We start from the raw sequence: 23,689 nt of genomic DNA, 5'->3' as shown, positions 1-23,689 counted from the left end.
TTCTCAAAGTATGTATTTCAAGGTGAGGGATTTTCTCTATGAAAATTTTGTATGTTATCTGCAGAACACTAACCCTAATTATGCATCACTGACTTTTTTTCTGGTTTATAGTTACCTTTGTACAGGTTTAGAGGTCAAGAAGACGTTCAGTTGAAGTTCATTGAAATAATTAGGTGTTGAAAAGAATATATGATTTTAAATTTCATTATAATGAAAACTAGATGTCACTCATTGAAATAAAAGTAGTCACCCCATTAAAAACAATTCCATGTTCTCTACTGAATCTAGTACAGTGTCCAATTATATAAGAGTATGCTGAATAAGATATCCATTCATCAGTTTTCTGTTTGATGAATATGAATAAACTTTTTTATAGGTATTGAATCAAAGTCAGCACTTAATTTACCAAATAGAACCTCTATAAAAACAGGTTAAATCCCTTCATCATTAAGTCAAACATAATGCGTGTTGAGGTCCATATCATGCAGTCCTGTGGAACTAAAGCCTGCAGCATGTCTCTTGGTTAGTAAGGAAATCTACTGAATGTGCTCACCAAGCACCTGTAAACCAGACAAGGTGAAAAAACCATAAAGAATGATGGTTTTGAGAAGGAACTGAAGAATGCAAAATTTAATATTTATTAAATATAGAGATTACTTCTTTGCTGAGGTTTCTACAGTCTGAGAGTTTGCATATACTTCAAATATAGCAATTAGGAACCAGTTGATAATTAATTGTGTCATTATCAGATCATTATATTATGAAGGGCCAGGCTACACTGCAAGTGCCATTCAGGTTTGTAGCGAGTGTAGGAAAGAGTTGGGATTCACAAGCAGGCTGAGACTGCGTGAGCACGGAGCACGAATACACGTGCGCAGAAGTGCAGAGAAGGCACAAGAGCTGTATTTCACAAACACTGCATCACCTCAGCCGGACTGTGCGCACCTAAGCAAACAGAGAGTGGTTTTGCAGATCAGTGCAGGTGGATGATGTCTTTGATATTGGTCTTTGTTGTCACCGTTTTCCTTGGGGATTGCGTGGCTGGGATGCAGGCTCTTCGGCAGATGTGCTGATGTGTCTGTTGCCCACTTGCTCGAGCTGTAGTTGAGATGCCTGGTCTGTCATCGAGTTAGAAACCCTTGAACGGTTCCCAGGCCGATCCCATCCTGTTTTCCTGAGAACTGTGGCTCAGTTCTCTATTCGTGCGCTATGTATATCTCATGTACGCTTGCACAAGGCATGACAAGGCAAAGGCATCTTCTGTGCTCTAGGCACAGTCTGCATGTGGAAGTGGATGTTGGCAGTTACCTGCTGCCCAACCTTCCATTTAAAAGACGTTTTGGAAGGCCCAGGGGGCAAGAGGACACCCTCTGATATCGGAAGATCCTCTTCCTTGGCTGTTTTCCACGGATTGCATTCAATTCACACCTGTAAAACTGTCAGCATGTAAGCTTTGGGTAGCGTTTTGTGGGGAAATACAGGGATATAGATGTCTGGAAATTATAGGTGTGAAAGTAGATTCAGAAACTGAACCATTGCACCCCACGTAGCAAAAATAATGCAGAGATGACACTTGCACAAGGAAATGGCATGTTATGATTAAAAACATACAGGTATCCAATATAGGAGACGTTGATTAACATTCTGCAGTTACTACAGTTGTTCCCCTGATCCAAAAACAAAAACAAATTGAAACCACATTTTTGTAGGTAGGTTGTCATTGATTCCTCTCATGGCTTATAGTTGCTCTGACCCAGAAGAAAGGCAGGATCTGACCAACCAGTCAAACCAGAAAATATTCAGAAGTTCAAGGATATCATGTAGTAGAGTTGGAAAGCATCACTAAGTTCAGAGTTTTGGGGACCACGCAAACTCTTTTTTGTTTTGCTCATTTTTGGGAAGAATGGATTCTTGACATTTAATTTAGCCATTCTAAAGTACTTTTGGACAGATTTTTAGCTGAAGAAAAAGCCTACTGACAGTGGAAGGAGACCCTAAACAATAGTGACATAAACAAACTTTGTAAAGTATTATAGAAGTATACAGAGGCACACAGTGGTTTCTCCCTTTCTTTTTCTAATCCTGACCCCATTAAACTGATGGAATAAATCCTATTATTGGTAAGATGAGATTTTGCCAATAGGTAATATATCACTTACATTACCTTTGGCAGAAAAAAAAAGGAGCATTTTTCATTGCTATCTTAATCTAATTTGCATTTGCCCTCTTTTCATAGCGTCTGCTAGGCAGAAGACAAATCTGGTAGTACCTGAGTCATGCCTTGAAAACCTTGTTAGAATGGAATCAAAATTAGGCAAAATGTGTTTGCCCCTCCTGTCTGCATATAGTTACAATATCACAGGATTTATCTGATATTAACATTCTGAAACATCGTTATGCAGACAAAAGCTGCAATGAGGACAGACAATGGCTGAAATTAATTTAGTCTTATGATGAATACTGTGATGAGAATGGGATATGGTTAAAAAAAATTAGACCATTCTTGTTATGGTTGCAATCTTACCGTTCCCTGCATATCCCATATACTCTGATCACATCATTTTAAAGTGTCAGGCAAACAAAGGCTTTTACTTAGCTTTCGATATGAGTTCGAAATACATTTGTTTTTACTTGAAAAACTTTTGCTCAAAAGGAACGAGAGGGATTAACCATGTATTTGGATTCGCTAAACGTATAAACCCAATTAGGAAAATATTTTGGCAATCTTGTCTCAGTCAGTAGTGGCTTGCACTTATAAAAAGGCACTCACTAGATTTTTACTAAAGAAACACTTAGAATTGTAATAGAACTAGCCATGGGTTATTTTAAGAGATCTGAGTCTGTTACCAATTTATCTGCAACTGGAGTATACCTGTCACCCTCTCTTAATAATGAAGATAATAAATTTTTTTAAAAGTGAGTTGAAGGTTAACTCATTTTTTTCCCCAAAGGCCTTTTTTTTTTTTTTTTTTTTTAGGATTTAAGCCAAATTAGGTTTTCTTCACCCATGCTCAGTCTTAACAGCAATGTGTTTCCATTCAGGGTTATGGACTGCCTTAGCTATCTTTACAAACAGTATGGACTGGAAAGCCTCTTTTAAGCTACAAGTCTTTAGCTACAGGTTGGATGGTTCAGCCTTTCTGTACCTGCTGGGGTGTGTTTCAGTAGTGACTAGGTTGTGTTTTCCTGGGAACACGTGCGATTGCTGGGTGCTAACGGGTTTCTGTCGGGCTGTTTGCTTGCAGCGGCGGCGGCGGCGGACATGGCGTACCACCACATCCGTCCCCCCATCGGGTACTCCATCCCCAAGCCCATCTCCGCCCTGCTGATGAGGGGCTGGAACGCCTGTCCCGAGGTGAGTGCCCCCGCCTCGCGCAGCCAAAGGGCAGCAGGAGAACGGGTGTCTGCTTTGGCCAGCCATCTGTCCGACTTCGCGTGGCTTCCCCCGAAGCCCAGCTCCCGAGGCAAGTGCCACGGCAGAAAGCCCCGAGACAGGTAATGGTGTATGTCAAGAAATACAGGAGAGTTGGTGAATTGAGGAGGAAAGTAAATTAACACCTAGCCATTCAACGAAACTTTAAGTAATTATAGAACTTTGACTATGACTTGAGTTATTATTGAGTGAGCAGAAAAACACTTGCTGCTCTCAGACTTTTGTAGGTATTTTCTACGAAGTCTTGATTTTTCCCATGTGAAAAATAAAATCCGTACCAGAGGAGCCAAGTTACCCTGGAAGCGTATAAACTTCTGACTACTTTTATAGCATGTCCAGAGGTTATTCCCCGATACACTAAGAGGATAGAAGCACCGGAGGTGTGTGGAAGAAGAATGACCTGAAGACAATCACAAGTCCTCTCCCTGGCATTTCTGGCACATTGCTGCAGTCCCTCTTCTGGGAACAGTTGGGGATAGGATGCACAGTCAGAAGTTATGAGGAATCCTGTTTCTGAGAGAAGTAGGGATCGGTCTGGAGCCTCCTTCTTCTTCATGGCAGCTGCTTTCAGTTCATAACACCCAAAACTTCTCACAGTTTTGCATTTTTTTTTCTTAAGCTGTTAGAAGATAAACTCTGCATACTGACCTTGTGTATTTGCGTTCCATGAAAAAACACTTATATATATTTACTTATCACTGTGTTTCTTGCTTTTAAAGCAATATATTTTTCTCCTTTCCAACGCAGAGTAGATAAGACCAATGAGGACACATTGCCTGGTCCAAGAGACGAGTCCTCATAAGCTGATCCTTTAGTGATAAATTTTCAGACCCACAGGTTCGGAAGTTAAGGAAATAAAGATTTAAGAATATTTTGGATCTGCTCAGAACTCCTTCTGTGTTAAAATTTAGCTTCCGAGCAGCAGCTCTAGCGAACTGTTTGGAGGGCATGCAGGGACTGCTTACGGGATTGCCACCCAGGGGTCATGTGAAGCATGGACTATGCCTGCCCCCTGAGCCTGAGAGCCCACACGAGGTCTCAGCCTTAGGAGCTTTGGGGGCAGGCAGTGGTAAGGCTGCAGGCCAAATTCTAAGCTGTAAGGTGAAAGAGAGTATGGTCAAGGATGGCTGTCGGCAGCTGTAGGGAAACGAGGGTCAGCACGCAGGAGCAAGTGTTCCCGCACTTCAGCGGGAGAGGGAAATGTAGGTGATGAGTGAAGTGTAATGTGGGATTTGAGGAGAGGAAACACTGCAGCCACCTCAGGAAGCTAAAAGGTGTGACAGTGGCAGCTACGCACGCTGCCCGGCGTGCCACATTCAAACCGGCGCTGAACGTTCACCAGTGGCTCAGGCGGCCAACGCACCGACCGGGCAGTCCCACCGAGCCCCAAGCGGGGAAACCACCTCTGCCAGGACTCCAGCCCTTTTTCCTCATCCCGTCTTCCCGTTTCCTGGAATTGCTCCTTTTGTCTGGGGCACAGAACATCCTCGAAACACCTCTGACTTGTTGTAAGCGTCCCATAAGGCATGCTTAGGGTGCTAGTTTTTAGGGGAACAGCTGTAACAGAGAAACAGGAACAGGAGTTACAAGTTGTAGAAATATTCTGGCTCTCGATCTCTGTTTTCTATTGTAGCTTTAATGCTAAAAACATCATATTTATGATCTTTGGAGCCGGCAAACCATGTTTTTCACTTTTTCCAACGCAAAGAAAGTGGTTCTTCTGGATTATTGGGGAGAAAAGGATTTACTCATTGCTTTTTAATTTCTGAAATCCCAGGAAGATGTCTGTTCCTTTAATTAATATTGCTTTATTCAAGGAGTACTCATACTATGAGTTGGCCGTTCTCTAGATAGCCAGTGGCAAATATATTTTGGGTATTAAACCAGGACAAATGGAGTCAGCTGCAAATCTTTCCCGAAGGCTGGGGCCGGCTGTGCTTTGCAGAAGGCAGCCTGGTGCCCTCTGCTCAGTGTCTGCTGGGACAGACGGGGTCACTTACAGGACCCCTCTCTGCAGCAGGGCCATCCCAGCTGTGGCCTGGAGAGCCGGGGACATCAGCGCACGAGCATGCGAGGGTCTCTCGGACAGCCACGCGTCAAAGCGTTAACAGCTCCAGAGGCTACACCAACTCCTCGTGTTTCCCCCCAAAACCTACCGAGAGCTGTGATTGATAACGGTGTAGCCTGCTCCCAGGATGAGACTTCAGGAATACATGGCAAGGCTCCGAGCAATCGTAAGGGCAGTCCCGTGGAGAGGACACTGCAGTGCGGGAAGGTGAGAAGGGGGAGCGGTGACAAAGCTGGCTTCTTTGCCAGCCTCAGATGGCGAAAATGCTGTTTGCCACCGCCCCTGAGGGAGCAGTGCAGGAGTTAATGCTGTTCCCCAGGGGCTCCCTCTCTTCATGCTCAGCTGCAATCTCTCTGTCAGCACCCGGTTCTGTCAGTCTGTCCAGCTGCATCGCCCAGCTCACTGCCATAATCTCCCTCTTGCCTGGATTGAATTGTAGGGGCCCAGCCCTCCTCCAGCCTCCCGCTTCATCCAGGCACTCGATCATTTATCAGAACCATCATGTAATTCTCCTGGGCATCTAACTATTAGGTGTTGGGGTTTTTTTTGCTACGCCATGACATGATATATTTGTTTGAAAAACCGAAAGCCATCTGTTCTATTATATTTCAAAATGACTACATTGCTCGTCATTATCATTGCTCTTGTTTTGGGCTGCATTTTTCATTGCTTAGGGAAGCGAGCAAGCAGCAACACTTGGAGCCAGGCAGGGTACCAGCACTTCACACACGCAGCTTGCCCTGATCATTCTGATCAGCTACATCACTGCTAATCCTCAAACGGGCCTCTCCTATTCCAGCTGCCTAAACTCTTTATAGGTCTTCCTATTATTTCAATTTTCCCCCTATATGATAGGGAATTTAATTTGCAGAGGCTTAAAATAGTGAACACAATGAATATTTTTCCCCAGCTGCTGCCCTGGGAATTTTCATGTGGGACTCTGCTTAAAGCTGATAAAGACAAACCTCAGATATGTGTAACAATTAATAAACTCTTCTTTAGGATAGAAAGGAACTGTACTGTGAATTTCAAAAATATGTGCTGCATCTGCCGCAATTACTGTCTTTTGGAGCCCAGCAACGTCTGCAGGATAGGAGTCTGATTTAACAAGGAGTTATTGCAGTAAGGTTGTTGCTACAGCACCTTTCTCACATGCTGCAATTGTGACTGGTTTTTAATGATTGGAGAAGTCTGTCTGATTATCCCAATTAACTCAATAGCCACAGCATTAAAGAAAATAAAATACACAAGTGTTCCCTTCTGAGATCATAAAATGGTGGTTAAAGAAAGATTGGTTTATGTTGGCTTTTGCAGTCTATTGCTATTTCTGCACTAAAGGGAACATGAACTAACTAAAGCAAGATTGCAAAAACACCATCATCCTCAAACTGGTATCCTTTAGGGCCACAGCAGGATTTAATGGTGCTTGAGACCATCCATGGTAGAGGGACAACAGTGACCCTCCCCTAACTAGTCTTTATATCTCTTTCCTTGTCCTGAGGGACAAATCTTCCAAGTAGGGCTGATAACCAGCACTTTTCCGATGCTACATGCCAGCTGTATCTCCTGACTGGGTGGATTATACACAGGTCTGTGTATTTGCACACGAAAAAGCAGACGCAGATATTGGAGCGTGTGGGCACCTGTGCTGGCTCAGATGAGTCGGGGCTGTCTTACTGACAGTGTTACTGTTCTGGCATTTGTAGAGCATAAGAATGATGGGTTTGTTCGTAACTTCTGGGCTTTGACAGTGTTCCTTGGTGACGGAAAATAGAAGCAGCCAGATGAATGTCATCTCTACGAAGCGTTTCTCACGCAGAGGACTATGGAGATGGGTAGGTCCTTTATATGCTTCTGCGTGTCAGCCAGGCAAGGGACCCTGTGTGCTCTGTGATGACATCTTTGCATATGCCGCTGCGGCAATTGCACGGCTATTTTTGCACATGGCTCTAAACTGTCTAAAAAGTCAAGAAATATGCTCCAGGGACTGGAAAATCAGTTTGCTTAGAAAACGTTCCACAAAGTGGGTTAGCTGCTTTAGGAAACACCTTGCAGGGTTTGGAAACGTTGGTTGGTTGGTCGGTTTTCTGGTGCTATTCTGGCATTCGAGGCCTTCATTAACAATGTGGAAGTTTCATTTCTGATGAATGGGAGCAGATTTTGGAACCTGTTTAATTTTCTGGTGTTACAGGAGGGCTTGTTTCATATTACAGCTTCATACTACTGAACCAGACACTCTGACTTTGAATTTCCTACTGGAAACAGAGTCCTGGATCTGTGCCCTGGAGTCCCTTTTCTAGTTAGCCTAGCTTAGGAAGACGGGTTATCATGTGCCTAAACCTGTCCTGGACACTTGAGAGCTTTCTTACCTGGCTTAGTGAACTAAAGCACATGCTCAAGTGCTCTACAAAGACGGGGGAAGAGGGAGGTTTGTGTGATTTGGGGCAACCGATGGACTGCAGAGAGCTTTGCCCCCTTACTGTATTCCTCACTGGTTATGTACATAATATATCGGTGTGAGAATTGCGGATAAAATGTATTTGCAGTGCTGAGCGTAGCTAGTTTATCCCATTGCTAGTTTATTTGCTGTTATTAGTGCCTCCTGGATTCTTGAATATGCACTTTGCACTTTGTCTTTGCACTTTGTGAGCGAATGTTAGGGCGGGGGGGGGTGGGGGCGGGGTTTGCTTTGTTTTCCATGTAACTATAAAGTAGCTGCTAATAACTCGCATTCTGTTTAGATTTATTAATAAGATGTCATATAAAATTGTTGACTTAAGCAAGCACTATGTAATGGATATAGTCACTGTATCTTGTTAGCATTTCCACAGCTCATTTAGCCCCAATAAAAATAAACCATCGTTTCAGAATCCTAATGCACTTTGTTTACTCATCAGTATCACTGCAACATCACTTAATCTTGTTAATGTTTTAGAGCTGTATGATAGAATTATAAGGCAATTGATAGCCCAATCAGCCAGTGGATGGCTTGAACTTTGCGCAAGATGTGGGCAAAAATGTATTAAAATGAGCTTTATTAAAGATGTTTTGCTACCATTCTCAGTAACAGAGGTTTGGAGTTACTTCTGAGGGCCTTGGAATAGTTTCAGGAGGGCCACAGGGCAGGGAAAAATAAAGCAGTGTTATCGCCCTCTCGTCAGCATTTGTGAGGCTGGCTGTGCAGTCAACAGCCTATCCTAAAACTGTCAATACAAACCTACAGTACTGCTGTGAATTCCCGGCAGAGATTAACAAGCAGCTCTTTCAAAGCGTCTCACTTAGTTACCTAGCGTGTATGATGACCCTTGGCGCGGTGATGGCTCCTGAGCGTACCGCTCAAGAGGAGGGGCTGAATGCTATTGGTGAAACACCACGACAAGCAGAATGAGCAAAATATCTATCTGTATGGATTTTGCTGGATGTCTATGAAATGCCTCCAAATTTGAAAATTTAGCCTTTTATTTGTCTTTAATTTTGTTCAAGGTTCATCCCAGCTGAAAACTAGTTCCCATGTGTCATGTCACCGTTCCTATTTATCAGGTACTTGAACATCTGTTTTCCAGAAACTTTTGTCAGTAATTTTTCCCAAAGACAAACTGATGACTAGAAAATTAGACACTGTCTCTTAAGCAGCATTTTTCATTAGCTATTTTAATTTGTAAGCTTAATTAGAGTCCAAGTATTTGCCCTAGTACCTGGGGCTTAGTTCCGTAAAGAAAATAAACATTGTTTTAGTTTTATTAAGTGCAACTCTAATGTTACAGTCAGTTCTTCCATGGTCTCCGATGAGCTAACCGGATGGGCTCTGATCAAGTTCCATTGACGGTGATAGAGCTTATCCCATGCAATAAATGTAGCATTTCTTGAACACTTTGTAGGCTAGAGCTCAGGGATACTCTACTGTGGTCATATGCTGCATTATAAGGGAATCCTTTACAAAAGGAGCCACTGAAATCATCTCACAATCAAGTCTCTGTCCAGTCATCGGATGGGATCTCCCTCCTTCCCACCAGCCTTCACCCAGCTAAAGAAGAGCCAGCTCTGAGGACTCCTCGCCCCTGTAAGGGTAGTTTTTGCCATGGTAGAAACGCTTTCCTAGGCATAAGTTACGCACAGCAGTGCTTACCGGAGCCTGAGGTTCTTGTGGGAACAGTGTCTTTCCAAAGCGTTTTTTCAAGCGGAGTATCTCAGTGCGGTGGTTGGCACTGTGCGGCAGAACGATTGAAGTAGTCAGAAGAGCAGAAGGCTTTAAAGACTGGCTGGGGAAGCAAGCACCCAGGGGACAGTCAAACGTCGGTGGAGAAATCCTGTCTGCCTGCCACAGCTTGTCACCTCGAAGAAAGGCTGGTAGGAGGAGTCAGGAGAAGCCGGCCGAGGTTTGCGCCCCGGCTCTCCGCAGACCAGCCCCTCGCAGCTCCTCTTGGTCAGCCAGCGCGCTGCAGGGGAGCGATCCTGCCGCTCCGGGGGCCAGGGGCGGGAGAAGGATGCGGGCTGTCTCACTGCCTTCCGCCACTACCCCAGGAGCCCACCTCAGCCAGGGCACCGCGGTGGACACCAACGAACACACTTTTCTCCATCCCTCTCCTATGTGACTGCAGGCAAGGACAAGTCTATGGAACTTAAAATGGACTGGTCATTTTCTTTCTTACCCTTTTGAGAAAGAGAAGTATTTAACACCCAGTTTGTTACTACACTTTCTCACAAAGGGCTAAACCCTGAAGTCTTATTTGTGTGTATTATCCCTCTGCTGTCGCTCATAGATGTGAGGGCTGCAGGACTTCGTCCTAAAGCTCTTAAATTATGCATACCTCTTGCAGGCAATTTTGTTGAGGCAGATGTGGTGATGGGAACGAGGAGCCTGTTTAACAGTTACCTAATTAAGGTATTCGTAGTCCTCCTCTGTCAAACACCATTGCATGCAATGCTTTCGTTAAGCCTGAACTTCCCTGGGAAGACTGTGCTGTAAACTGGAACAGGGTGTTGGTCAGCAATAACAAGAAGGAGGTGTATTTGTCGTTCCCCTCCGTTGCCTGATCCTGACCCTGGCATGGTCTCCACAAACTCTTGTGCCACATAAAGCCCACAGAGATGGAGACACGTGTCCGGGAATGGGTCGGACAAGCAGTGGGAGACAGTGCACGTGGAGTGATGCAAGTACACCAAAGGGGAAGGAGGAGGGTGGCCGTAAGTGCAGGATTGGTCAGGAGCTTGTCCGCTGCTCTTCACAGCGGATGCTGTGTCCAAAGTCCTGCTTATGGGCAAAGAGGAAGTATACCTAATGCATAAGCAGAGCCAAGAATTTATTGTTAGTATTTTTGTAATCTTATGACCTAGTCATTATTAGCTCAAAACTTTAACAATGCCATTAAAGTTGTTATACACACACCTCTTAGTTTCGTAGCTTGGTACTGAACTTGCAGTTCCATCAGATTCCCAAGCAGACTGAAAGCAATGCCATGAAGTTCGGAGAAAGGGAAATGGAGGGGAGCTGTGATTCATCACGTAGCTTTGAGTCAGTTTAATCACAGCAGATGTGCCCCCCTTCTATTTTTAACACAGCTCTGCTTTTTCTGTTGCGTTCACAGGGGAGACCAGAGTTTTCAGAAGTAGTCACAAAATTAGAAGAATGTCTGTGCAATATTGAGGTAAGGACCTTATTTCCACTGCAGAGTGTCCGTGCATGTGCTGCGTGGTCAGGAGTACGAGTGGGAGAGCAGCCGCAGCTGAGGAGAGTGGGGGCTTTGGAGCCTGCAAGCTGCTTGAGGGGCTTCGTCCCATCGCTAGCCAACGCACTGTATTTTTAAGGCACGTTGTCAGTAGGGGTTTATTCGGGTGCCAGGAGGCGGAGGCAGGGACCAGATGCTGCTGTGGGTGTCAGGAGCTGCTCAGAGAGGTACGCTGAAGAGCGAGCGTGACCAGTGCTGTGGGGATGCACTTCACAGTAGTGCAGAATTCTTTACTCCCATTCATTCCATTCAAGACTGCTTGGTTTAAAAAGAAGAAAAGACCCCTGGAAGAAAGGTAAAAAGAGAAAACATAAGAAGGATAAAGGCAAAGGCAGTTCCTGCTTTGGACTGTGGCTGTGACACAGATGGATGTATCAGCCTTCAGCCTGGTGTAAGAAGTGGTGAAAAGAAAGTAAATTATTCAGGGCTGCAATTCCTGAAATTATATTTTTCTCTGTGTGTTTGTGTGTGTGTATGCATTTAAGAGGTTTTTAAAAAAAAAACAAAAAACAAACAAAAAAACAACACCCAGAGAAACAAAAAAACAACAACAAAAAAACCCCACCAACCTCCTTTTAAAATAGATCGCTGTTCTTGAGCTTAAGGGTCAGAAAAGACACCCATAATCTATTACATTTCTCCATGCGCTGACTGCAGCTGGTTGCTCTATGCGTAGGTGGAAGCTTTTAAGTGTAAAAAAAAAAAAAAGTGAAGCACTATATCACAAGAAACTCTGTCATCTCATGGGAGACCTGACTTCTATGATACATAGGCAGCAATGCATGCAGGAAGAAATCTGGGGCAAGAGCTTACATACAAAAAGAAAAAAAGAAAGCATTATTTAGTGGGGGAGTTAGACCTAAGCTCCACGGTGTCCAGGCAAAGCCTCGTTTGAGAGGAGCTCTAAGGAACAAGATCTCTAGTAAGTTAAGTACTGCAGCCGATGAAGGTGGACAGTTTTCTCTCTCCACCTCCCTCTATTTCCTTTCTTTTTTCTTCTCTTTCAGCAAATCATTTCTGCTCCTTTTAAATATCTCTGAAACCAGAAGTAGCAGGGACCTTTTGTGCCAGCAAGTCTAGGTCCCTGCTGCTGCAGGCACCGTGTTGTATGGTTGGTCTGTATGCATGAACACATACATGATGTGCTAGCCTTGCATTTACATTGCCCCGTCAGTCCGGATTGCTGTCCTGGGACATCAGACAGGACCGCTGTGACCAGGCAGCACTCCCACCTTTCTCATACAGGAAAGCCTCCGCCGGTGGCTCCCGCCGGGGAAGCAGCGATGTCTCCCCGCTGCACAGCCGACGCTCGCAAGCCGAATAACTCGTGCCTGAGCTAAAGCGTATCTTCTGGAAAGCCACCCACCCCCAGCTTGAAAACCCCAGGCGATGATGAATTGACCGCTTTACTCGGCAGGCAGCATCCAGTTCTCCTCAGCCGATCAAAGTCAGGAGGCACTGCTTTTTTCAGCCAAACGGCAAAGGAAATGTGGGACTCACAACTTATGAGGAAGAGCTGAGGAAAGACTTGTAAATACGTAATAACAGTGCCGCCTTTTTTTTTTTTAATCCAGTTAATGTCTCCAGCCTCCAGCAACAGCAGCGGCTCTCTGTCTCCCTCCTCATCTTCGGACTGTCTTGTGGCACGCGGAGGTCCTGGCCGTAGTCACGTTGCAGCGCTACGTAGTCGGTTTGAATTGGAATATGCCTTGAATGCACGAGCTTATGCTGTCTGGTCACAGAGGTACGTACCAGCCATGGCAGGGCCAAGGCGGGCGCTCACTCTGAAAGGGGTAGAAGGAGCCCTCCCCGAGACCGCGCGGCTCTCGCGCCTAAAACGGGAGTCCCTGCAGCGGGCGTTGTGCCCGACGAGGGGATGTGGCTGCGCGGGAAGCCAGCGGCAGAAACACATCCCGGGGCTGATCTGCTGCCAGGGCCCGCCAGGGAAAGCACTTCTGCAGCCTTGTCTTCTGCTGTAACTGCTGTAGCACAGGGTGTTTGGGTTGTCTGACTGCTGCGGAAGCCATCCTGCTGCCAAGACAACAGCTGAGCATTTGCATTTCTCACTGAGAGTAACATAAAAATAGTAGAAAATCAAGTCCTGCCGTGTGCGAGCTCTACACACAGTAACACTGCTTTATCATATGAAACAAAAGACCGATGACTGCCCATCCGAGGTGACGGAGATGACCGGTCATTAGATGGATGACCTTCACTACCTGCCATCAGGTCTGGGAAGGCTGTGTTTATATCACCATGTGTTTTCAGTTTGAAAAATTTCACCAAAGAAAAGCTAAAAGACACATTTTCCATTGGAAAAAAAAAAAAGAAAAAAATATTCCAGTGTATGGCATCAGTGACAAGATGGAAAACCCAGGTTAGACCATGGGCAGCGTTTCAGTACCGAGTGACGTGGCTGGAGGCATCAGGGGCACAGAGCCTTTCAAGCCTCCTTCACTGCGTGGGCACTGCTCACGCTGCGGAGAACTGGTCATATCGCTGCTTCTGTGAAGTAATGCCATTTAGGGGAGCTGACCCCTGCAGGAGCTGTTTTGTGGTTGACAGACCAGTTTGTTATACTGGAGGCAGCATAACCTCTACCTATTGTCTGAAAAATGAGAAGGCTGTGCTAGTGTGTCGCATCAGAATAGGAGGGCAGGATTTGCTGGTCCTCGTGAGGAGCTACCGGTGAGCTCACCTCTCTCAGCAGAAATCCAAGCCCTGCAGACACGTGATGAGTATATTTGCTGACTCCTATCACAAGCATGGCTTGTTATCTCTGCCAAAATACAAGGCAGACACGTCCTTCTGACTAGGAGAAACAGGGCACACTTGGGAAAACCCAGCTGAAAATCCTAGAAAAAAGCAAATTTGGAAGAAAGCTCACACTGAAATGCCATTATGGTTATTATGTACGAGAACGTTTGTTTCCTGTTACATTTATATGTATATGTCCCCTTTATGGAGTGCATAGCTTGTGTCTGACCAAGCATCTGAAAACTACTTTCTAACATGCCCTCACCTCTATTAGATTCTCAGTATTAGTGGAGTTTATTTAATGAGAGGGAGTTTTATGGACAGAAAGAACATCCAGTTCCCTGACCATAAGAGCCGGTGATGAAGATAAAACATGGGGAGAGACTAGTGATCCCGGAGAGCAGTGGTAGAAAAGCAAAGTAATTAAGAGGTGCCACTTTTTGGTGTTGTGTTACTCAGGTCTGGGGTTTAGTTTTTGTTTTTTTCATCTCGATCTTAAGTTGTGATATGATTAAAGGAATGAAGTGGGCTGGACTACTGGAAGATGGTGTTGCAGTACCAGGAGAGAGCACCGCCAGACTGGTGCTGTCACCTGCGCTCATCACAAATCCCAGGCTGCTGTCTGGGGACAGCGGCAGGCGAAGGTGTCCGTGCCGAGAAGGGCAGGGACAGACAGATGGAAACCGGACTGCCCCAGCAGGTACAGAGGCAGAAGATACAAATGCCAAGTCCCTTTTCCTTAAGGAGGAGGAAAAGGATCTCAGCCTGACGGAGATTTGTGGGAGTCAGCATTGCTGGGGCTGTTCCTACTGGAGTACATCCTAAAAATTGCCTATCATTCCATTTATGACCATAGAAGGGTAAGAAGAACTCCCGATATTCTTTTAAGGCAAAGTCACATGTAGGTTCTCTATATTATTGTACCATTCAGTTAATATCTGAGGCAGTCTACCCTACCACTTGGGAGACCTGGTTTTGAGGGCAAATTTAGCAGTCTCCCATCTCCGTCCCGTGGGGAGTGAGAGTACTGTGAAAATGAAGTGGTGCTCTTAACCTCCGGCAGCAGCGCGGTGCGCGGAGTCTAAACTTCACCCGCTAGCACCACTTAGCAGTCGGGCACAGCAATAGCAGAGCAAGCCCTGCTCTCCCGGCGCGTTCCTGTCAACCGGGCTGTGGAGACACAAATACAGCCAGCTAAAATGGGGAGCTGGGGTAGAGGAGCAAAATGAATCAATCCTTTGCCTGTTCGGGGGCTCGCATGGAGAGGCAGAAGGCAAACACCTGCAGCCAGACACTGAAATCCTTTACATGAAAATACAGATCAGACCCGAAACCTTCATCTGGCAAAATGCGATATCCTATAAATTGCATTGCTTTTGTCATATGCTGCTGGAGCAGGACATGGAGGTGGGCACAGAGGTCAGGATGAAGGCAATGTCAGCTAGACTTTTATTTTCTGTAAATTTTGCTGTTGAGTGTAATAGATTTGCATGAGAGGAATAAAAAAGTGACATATCTGGGTTAGTGTAGACACGAGAGAGAGAAGGGGCACTTGCAAGTGTTGCCAGTGCAGCACTGAGGCTCGTCAGCCCACCAAAGTGGGCTCCTCTGTAACCCCAGCGGTTATTTAAAGGTGAATTCTTTTATCAAATGCTCTGCCATACAATCTAACAACATTCCAATCTATAAATAGCACTCGGAAAGATTCACCCAGAGGCACAACACTCGACGAAAAGGAATGGTTTCCACAGTTTCCATAGTTTTTCAATTATACAACAGACTGAGATGATTAATGACTTCACTTCCTAATGACAATTGTTTCGTAGGGTTTCATTTTTGTAAGCATGGGCATTTTCAGAGGGAGGCTTCTCAAGGTTCACGTAAGCATACTCAGTGACGGCGGGCCAAATGAAAGAGCCTCTTTCTAAAGCACAACACCCAGATGTTATTTTCACGGAGCGCTTAAATCCAGCAGGTCATCTCTAGTCCCCCAATCAAGTATCAGACACGGTCGGATAGGTGTGGGCTCCCCATCATATCTGAACTGTTCTGAAGCACCTCAGAGAACGGCTAAATGAGAACGGTTTGGTCGTCTTGTTTTTGTGCGCGCTTGGTGTCTGTCTGCCTGTAAGCTGAGAAGAGCTGGTGGAGGACAGTGCTGTATGTGGCAGCTCCTTAGGATCAGGGGTAAACAACCTGTTGGCAGGACAGTGGTTTTGGTCAATGACTGGAAGATAACTCAGCGATCTTCCTTGCCAGAGAAACTTATTTGCAGGAATCTGTTAGCAGTGATGCATAAAATACATTACAATGATCCTGGATTGATGCCTAGAATTGCTTCTAAAACAATTGTGAAGCCCCAAACAGCATGTTTGAGGGAAGTTACTTTGAGAATGGACGAAATGTGAGCATGCATGTGATTCATCTTCTTGTTTCATAACTTTTTCTTGCTTTTTGTTTACTGCAAATGCCAGTGGCTGGGCATCAGGCTGATGTGTTTCATGTTACTTCTTTTCCTTCCAACTCTATAGAAAAAGTTCTCATGGTCTGGAGATATGACTTTATCAGTCTTACCTAAACTCACATCTCCTATCTAATTTGCAGCACTGGGCAACACCCTTCTCAGGGTCTGTCTTTGGATGACATGAGAAGAAACTTCCAGTACCCACCAATCGACAAAAACGGTGAGTTAATGCAGAATACTCCTCTGAGCATCTTGGTGCGGTTAACCAGTGCAGAGCTACAGTCTCCTGAGGTGCCAAAAAGTCTCATGAGAAAACTAAAGTACGGTGGAGGCTGCTGGTTACGGTCAGCCAGAGCTGGCGAGGTCTCATCCTGTGCTCCTTGCAGCTCATGGCTGCTTTCTCTGCATGTGCGCCTCAAGCACTTCAGAGCTGGGATGGTCCTTTCTGTGTACGTGCATGGGTCGGTGAGTAAGGAGAAGATGTGGCATTATATCCTGAAGGCTGCTGCTGCAGGAAGTGGGCAAGACAGTCCTATTTCTGGAGTGCCACGGGAGCATGAAATGACAGAACATGTCCTTTTCACGATTCGCACCCCTCTCTGAGGGCATCCTGTCGTTCTGCTCCCCTCCAGAACAGAGATGCCCTGACTGCTGCTTCCTCTTGCCTTCCTGGCTTTCTGTCCTACCACATCCGAGTGTGTGTTCACGCATTACCACACAAACAGCTTTCCAGCATTTCCTAGCCCCTGCGTTTGCAATCATCCCTAGTAAACCTCTCTTACTAAACAGCCTTTGCTCGGGTCTTGTCTTGCAGGCAGCTCCTTCAGAGTCTGTTTCTCGCCCACGCTTTCTAAATGGCTCACAAACTCACTGCCCGGTTCTCTACGTTTCCCAAGCATAGAATGGTTATCAGCTTAGAGCAGTTTTTAGCCCAGCAGCATCATGTATAAATAAAACCTTAAATTAAAGAGCATATAAAAATGTAGTTGGCATTAGGGTGGTATCAAGCAGACTGGATTTGGACATCTTGGGTAAATCTTTCTTTCTTGGTGTGGATCTGAAGGTCAGACTCTTAACCTCACCTTCGTGCCGATCTTCGTCCACACTAGGCTCAGCTGCTGCGTCCTAGAAAGACCTGCCACCGGGTGAAGCCGCTTTCAGCCGCTGTCAGGATAGTACCTGTTTTATGCTCAGGTGTGGAACAGCGGTACGTCCCAGCTCAGTAGCTTTCTGTGCAGCAGGACTGCGGTGGGACTACACCTCCTGAGCGCGTGACTTGGGACAGCCTGCAGCGGCTGTCCCGCAGTGCTGCTCCTTCCACCAGCACCAGCTCATCCGTTTACCTGAACGTTCTAAGCTGCTCCAGGGCCATGTCAACAGGACGTCACTGCCCTGTTTCGGCGCTGACACACGGCCAGGGCCCGTCCGCCGTGGCCTCTGTGTAACCCAGCAAGCGTCAGCACAGCATCCGCGGGTACCTTCGCCTGACGACAGCACCGCAGACCACGCTCCCAGCATCTGCCTGGAGCCATGCAGACATTCTGGATCAAGTCACTGGACAAGTCTGAAAGTCCGGGGAGCCCTGGAGACAGGGCAATGCAAGGTGTCTTCTGAAACCATTGCCAGAGGGATCACCGTACCAGAGCACTGCAGTACTCCCGGTGACGCCAGATGCAAACCCGGGCTCTGGTGCGCTCTCACAACAGTGCCAGAGACCAGGCAGAGAGCGCGGCCCTGGCACGGCCCCTGCCAGCCACGTCTGCTCTGAAAGCCGGGTAGAGGGTTTTTTCATCAATACTTGTATCAGCACGGACTTCTGAGGACGCGCATACACGGCGGTCGCTGTCACCCAGGAGTGCCCAGCAGAAGGTGTCTCTGTGTGCGCGGTGAGCAGAGTTGTTCAACGCTGCGTGAAGCCTCTGTTTCTCCGAGGCACACCTGCTGAGCACGTACAAGGAAAACATATGTTTTTCTGTGTGCTCTATGCTTATATATGTTTTTCTGTATGTTCAAATGGCAACTGTGTTGAGTGGACCCATTGACCTTACGGTGTTGCCACCCTCATTCAGAGTTTGCTGCTGTCCCCTGCCCTGGGGCCTTCTCACTCCTCTCCTGGCATCTGCTCCCTTTCCTGCCACTTTCCAACCTGTTTTGTCACCAGGTGAATTCAGTGTTTTGTTCTGCCTGAAGCAGGTATCAGAAGTTCATCAACTCATCGTCTTTGCTGCTTTTCACTGGCCTCGCCATGACTCTTGCACTCCCTCCTCTCCTCTGAACTGAGCACATTGGGTGAGAAAAAGAGAAAACCCGGTCATATAAGTATTTACTGAGTACAACGCTAACAGCAGCAGTGTTGCTGTCATAACGAGTGGTGAGGTAATGAACTTTGAAACTGAAAAAGGAACAAAAACTTTGTTATTACTTGTCGTATGCGGATTCCACAGCTGCAGAGAGCAGATCCTCGGGGCACAGCTTTCATCAGGTACCTGATAAAAACTCGAGGAGGAAGAAAACAAGAATGAAGCAGAAATGTTTAGTGAACTCCTAGAGTGAGACCATCCAGGCAAGACTGGAGAGGGTTTCTCAAGTCTGTATTAAAAAGGGACACAAGGGGTGAAGGGCTGGTGGAGAAGAGACTCTCCATGGCTACGTTTAAGCTGTGGGATTAAGGACTGATTTCAGACTCCACTCACGAGACCTCAAGATTTATTTTCAAATATGCCTGTTCCTTGAATTATAGTTTCCACAGAAGGGAACCAAACCCTGCGAGTGGGAAGGGAGGTGGCCCCAGCCAGACCTCCACGTTGCTGGTCAGGATACCAGGACCACGGTGCAGCACAGCCAAGCGCTGGCCAAGCTGAGCCTTGCGCCGACTCAGGTAACAATGGAAAAAGCCGGGGTGGACAGAGGAAAGTGAAGAGCCTGGCTGCTGGACACAACAGGACTGGAAAAGCTACTCATGCCACTTCATTTCAGCAGGCTTATGCAGCTCGAAGTTGGGTCCTGCAGTGTCATCGGGATATGTATCTCGAGGAACAGCAGAATCGCCGTCCCTTGTTGCAAAGCACCAAACCCAGCTGCTCTGGAGGCCCACCATTGCACTCTGCCGCCCAGCCACCCCTTGCTCGGACTGCATCCCATGCTTCGAGATCCTGGTAGAGTGATCAAGCCATTGCAATGCATAGCGGCACACCAGAAGACAGAAAGCCCTGAGCCCTTTTTTATTAGAGTGTTTGGTCTAATGATTGCAAATATTTGCACTCTTTATTTATGCCACATAACCCAATTTCACTGCTGTCTCTCCCCATTCATGTCCATTTTGATCTTTTTTTCTTTCTATTTGCTTTTTGCCTAATGTTTTCCATTATCCTCATTTGGACTTGCAGTCTGTAAACAATGAAGAATACATTCACTGTTTTCTTTCTCAGTAAAATCCCCAAAAGCACCCTGCTCCCATTCCTGAAGAGCCTTTCTGATAGTGAACAATTTTCTTGAGTGTATTTGAAAATAGGAATTCTACAAATAAACACAGCGCTGACTTCTTCAGTGGAAGCAAAGGACCTGCTCTTCATGGGAAGTTTCACAAATTTCAGTACATTGAAAGCAGTGAATCACACGAGGCAGATGATGCACAATGCCCGAAGAAAACTGTATATCCTCTAAAATTTAAGATAGGTGTAAACACAAAGTTTAACTTTGGCTTCTCCTTGCTCACTGCAGCTCTCAGACGCTGGCAGACAAGCTCATGATGCTGCTGCAACGGTCACCGAGGTTTCCCAAGTGCACAGGCGGCCCCGGCGAGGCTTGCAGCACAAGGAAGTGCACGCACGCACTGAGTGGTCCCGCGGCAGGGCAAGCCCAGGCTGTGGCGTAGCACAGCGTCATCCCTCTTGGCGCTTGGAAAGGGCACCATCCCTCTGAGAAGAGACGCATCACTGGCCAGCAAGAAGGGAGCCCTGGGAGTGAGGCATGCCAAGCATCCTCGTGCTCTTCATCCTGCCTGTATGAAACTCCCAGGCACCACAAGGAAAAGAAAAAAACATGGGATATGGTCGAGGGGGTTGGAAACATGAAAGCATTTATTACAGTGAAGGTTGCCCACTGTGTGGCAGCAGTAAGGCAAATGGAAGTGATGGAGCACGTGGACAGTCTCCCACCCAGCATGACCAGTGCACCGCGGCACAGTGCAAAGCATTGTCACCAGGGCTGGAGAGGTCCTCGGAAGTACGTCCTGCTCTTGTAACGTGCCCCGTCGCAGACCGTCGTTCCTCACCTACACAGCGATGCCCCACGGCTTCGCCGTCAGCGGTGTCATAGGCTACCTTCACCTCACGGGGCACATTCAGCACGCGCGAGAACGGTCGCCGCGTTAAGGCCCGGCGTATTTAGGATGTGAGTGAGATTCCCTTAAGGAAAGCTTTGCTGCCGGCTTTCAAGGCATAGCGTGTGATGATTAGGAGATAAACCAAGGTTGCTTACGGATTACAGCTTAGGGATGCCTGGTCAGTACTCTTGTAATTACTAGAGTCTTAATTTTGTGCAGCTGTGTGTCTTTTATGTTTGGCAATGGGAATTTGGCATGCAGGAGCCTCAGCAATGTTTTCTAACCCTTCTCCCGCCCCATCCTGCACCCCAGACAGTTCTCATGGTCTAGTTTTTCTGCTCCCTTGTTTCCCGAGCATCTGAGTGTCTCTGCACAATGCCTAGTCGTCAAGAAATTTGAGTTGGCTCCACGGGATTTTTAATGTTAGTACAGTAAAATAAGAAGCGTGGGAGCCGCTGACCAATGACACCGTGTAAAGGGAGAAACGGTTTCTCTGGCATTGTTGGAGCAGCTCATTGGAAATACAGTGCTGGCAAGAGCAGTTGCTTTCTGTTTCGTAGTGTCAAGAATTAAAATATTTAAAAACACTTATCAGAATGCTTATTTTGAGCCCTTCAAAGCTCTAGTTGAAAGGGCAAAAGGTAGGTTTTTTAATGGCAAACTTCCACTGTGTTATTAAAACATTGAGGTTCATGTTTTTATGTCAGTCACCAAAGATTCTTTGTGCTTGATTATTGTGAATTCATTGCATGACTGACAGGGTCTGTTTACTTCCTATTTAAATTTTTCCTCAGCAGATGATATTGAATGGAGATTTGCAGACAGCAAAAAGGTATCAGCATGATCTGTGCCTATTATCTCAAAATGATATGCACATTATTTTGTTGACGTTGTCACTGCAGGGAAAGGTGGGGGAGAACCGCTGCTATGTTGAGCCACACGTGAACTTCTCTCTGCCTCTTGCAGGCTACGTGTCGGACCCCATGAGTACCATGAGGTTTCACTCCTGCAGCAGCAGTGGCAGCTTTGAAGAAAGCAGCTGACAGGCGAACCGCCCGCCCGCAGAGACACCCGCCGGCAGCAACAGTTCTCACCGTATCAGCCTAACTCCCAGGCATCGTGTGTTACACTGAAGGTGCCCAAACTGAACAGCTTTACCTGTTGATGGCAAACGTCCCTGTCATAAGTTCTGCTCTAGCATCTTTCTCTGCTGACCTGCTTGAGGGTTGGGTTTTTTGGTGGTGTGCATTTATTCTTTAACTAAGTGAATGTCCGCAAGGAATGCTGCACTTTCATCTTGACATTAATAATTTGAAGAGATGAAAGTAAACATGCATCTGTTATAGTTTCAGAGCTCCAAGGCAAGTTGTGGTTACCTTGACCACACGAAGGCGTGGGGCTATCAGCCCCTCCCTGCCCGGTAGGTGCCAGGGAGCTGCCAGCCCAGTCCCCATCAAGAAGAGGAGCAGCCTCTCACTCCCCACCACCATCCAGGCCACCGTGGAGGCAAAGCGGTTCCTGGTCCCAGCTTCTGAACCAGATCTAGCTTCTTTTTTGAGATCCCCACAGTCCCAGACACGTCCCGTTTCTCATTTTCGTCACCGTGGGCTCACGCAGGTCCCCAGCACAGCAGCCCCATGGCTGCAGCTCTTCAGAGCCTGATCTTTGGATGCTTTCCTGCTCGCTGAGAATGAAGAGATATTTGGGTGGCCATCTTAATTGTACTCTTCCAGACATTTGTGTTTTCTTATCCTCTTTCTCGTTTTGGTTTGAGTGATTGTTTTTCCCAAAGAGTGTAAGCTTTCATTTAGACATTTGCTTACAAAAAGCAACGCAGGTACTCCAAAACAAACCTTAAACCAGAAGGAAAATATACAAAATTTTGTCACAAATATGATACTCTTACCACGAGTGCAAAGTTGCTTTTTTGACTCGAAGCAAAACTGCAGCAGAGTGCCATCTATCACGTGCTGAGCTAGATGAGAGTGCCATGACCGGGCTTTGCAACAGCAACTCTGATCACCGGCAATTAAAAAAAAAAAAAAAAAAAAGAGGTAGGGCAGAAGAACTTGAACTCTTCTTCTAGAAGCAATTACAGAGTTAATTATGCTGTTATTTTCTGGGGTCTTTTTGAAATTAGCAAAACTCAGCTGCAAGCGATCCTGCTGTAATACTATTCCTTAACTGGATTCAAAGACAAAACTGTCTTAGTGACTGAGTAGAAATCAGTGTTCACAATTGCTGTATGTTGCTCTGTGGATATTATTCAGGATGTTGGTTTCTTACGACTACGATCCCTGAACCAAGGTCTGTGACGAGGCGTCATGCCGTGCGACACACATGAACTATAAATGCGTCATAGGCTCTACTGACTCATATCTTCCATGCATGCTATTAATTTCACAATCCTGAAGCAATAAAAATGGGGAAGATTTCACTTAGCAAGGTTTACAGATGGTTTTTCACTTGTTTTGTTTCACATCCTGAAAAATTCAATGGGGGAGAAAGGGAAACAAAGCTGTACGCCAAGTGTCGCAGATCTGCTGTCAGCCCCTGGTGCCCCCCAGCAGTTCCTTTCTGCTCTGTTTGGTTCACGTTTCAGTTGCAGCCTCATTCACACCAACAGCCTGCTGGGCTAATGCAAACGTTGGACGAAATACACAGAAGGGTCTGGGATGCAGCTCACTAGAGGACTTGCCGGACCCTGTAGGCACTGCCCCAACGCCCACGAGAAGTACAGCTGGGAAAACCATCCCATCAGCGGCCGCCCGGTGAGCATCCCGTCCCGCTCCGCCCCGGCAGGAGCAGAGGCGCGGGCTGCCCAGCGCCGGGCCAGGGAGGGCTGAGGACCGGCAGCGCAAGCCCCCCTGCTCCAGCGCCCGCCCCGGTGCCCTCGCTGCGCCTGCGGGCCCAGGCG

The 23,689-nt window shown here is 46.6% G+C and overlaps 1 protein-coding gene across 1 annotated transcript in view; it reads left to right on the top strand.

Moving 5' to 3' along the window:
* TNNI3K (TNNI3 interacting kinase) overlaps positions 1 to 23,111 on the top strand; it is an 88,141-nt gene extending 65,030 nt beyond the window's left edge. Inside the window, exons 21-25 of the mRNA XM_075155519.1 lie at positions 3,246 to 3,355; positions 11,087 to 11,146; positions 12,802 to 12,971; positions 16,589 to 16,668; positions 21,739 to 23,111. Coding sequence (XP_075011620.1) covers positions 3,246 to 3,355; positions 11,087 to 11,146; positions 12,802 to 12,971; positions 16,589 to 16,668; positions 21,739 to 21,815 — 497 coding nt within the window. The 3' untranslated portion in view covers positions 21,816 to 23,111. The remainder of the gene's footprint in view (positions 1 to 3,245; positions 3,356 to 11,086; positions 11,147 to 12,801; positions 12,972 to 16,588; positions 16,669 to 21,738) is intronic.
* The last annotated feature ends 578 nt before the right edge of the window (positions 23,112 to 23,689 follow it).

The sequence above is a fragment of the Calonectris borealis genome, chromosome 8 (assembly GCF_964195595.1).
Source record: "Calonectris borealis chromosome 8, bCalBor7.hap1.2, whole genome shotgun sequence".
NCBI lineage: Eukaryota > Metazoa > Chordata > Aves > Procellariiformes > Procellariidae > Calonectris > Calonectris borealis.
The sequence above is the reverse complement of the archived record's forward strand: the minus strand, read 5'-3'. Positions and strand labels throughout refer to the sequence as shown.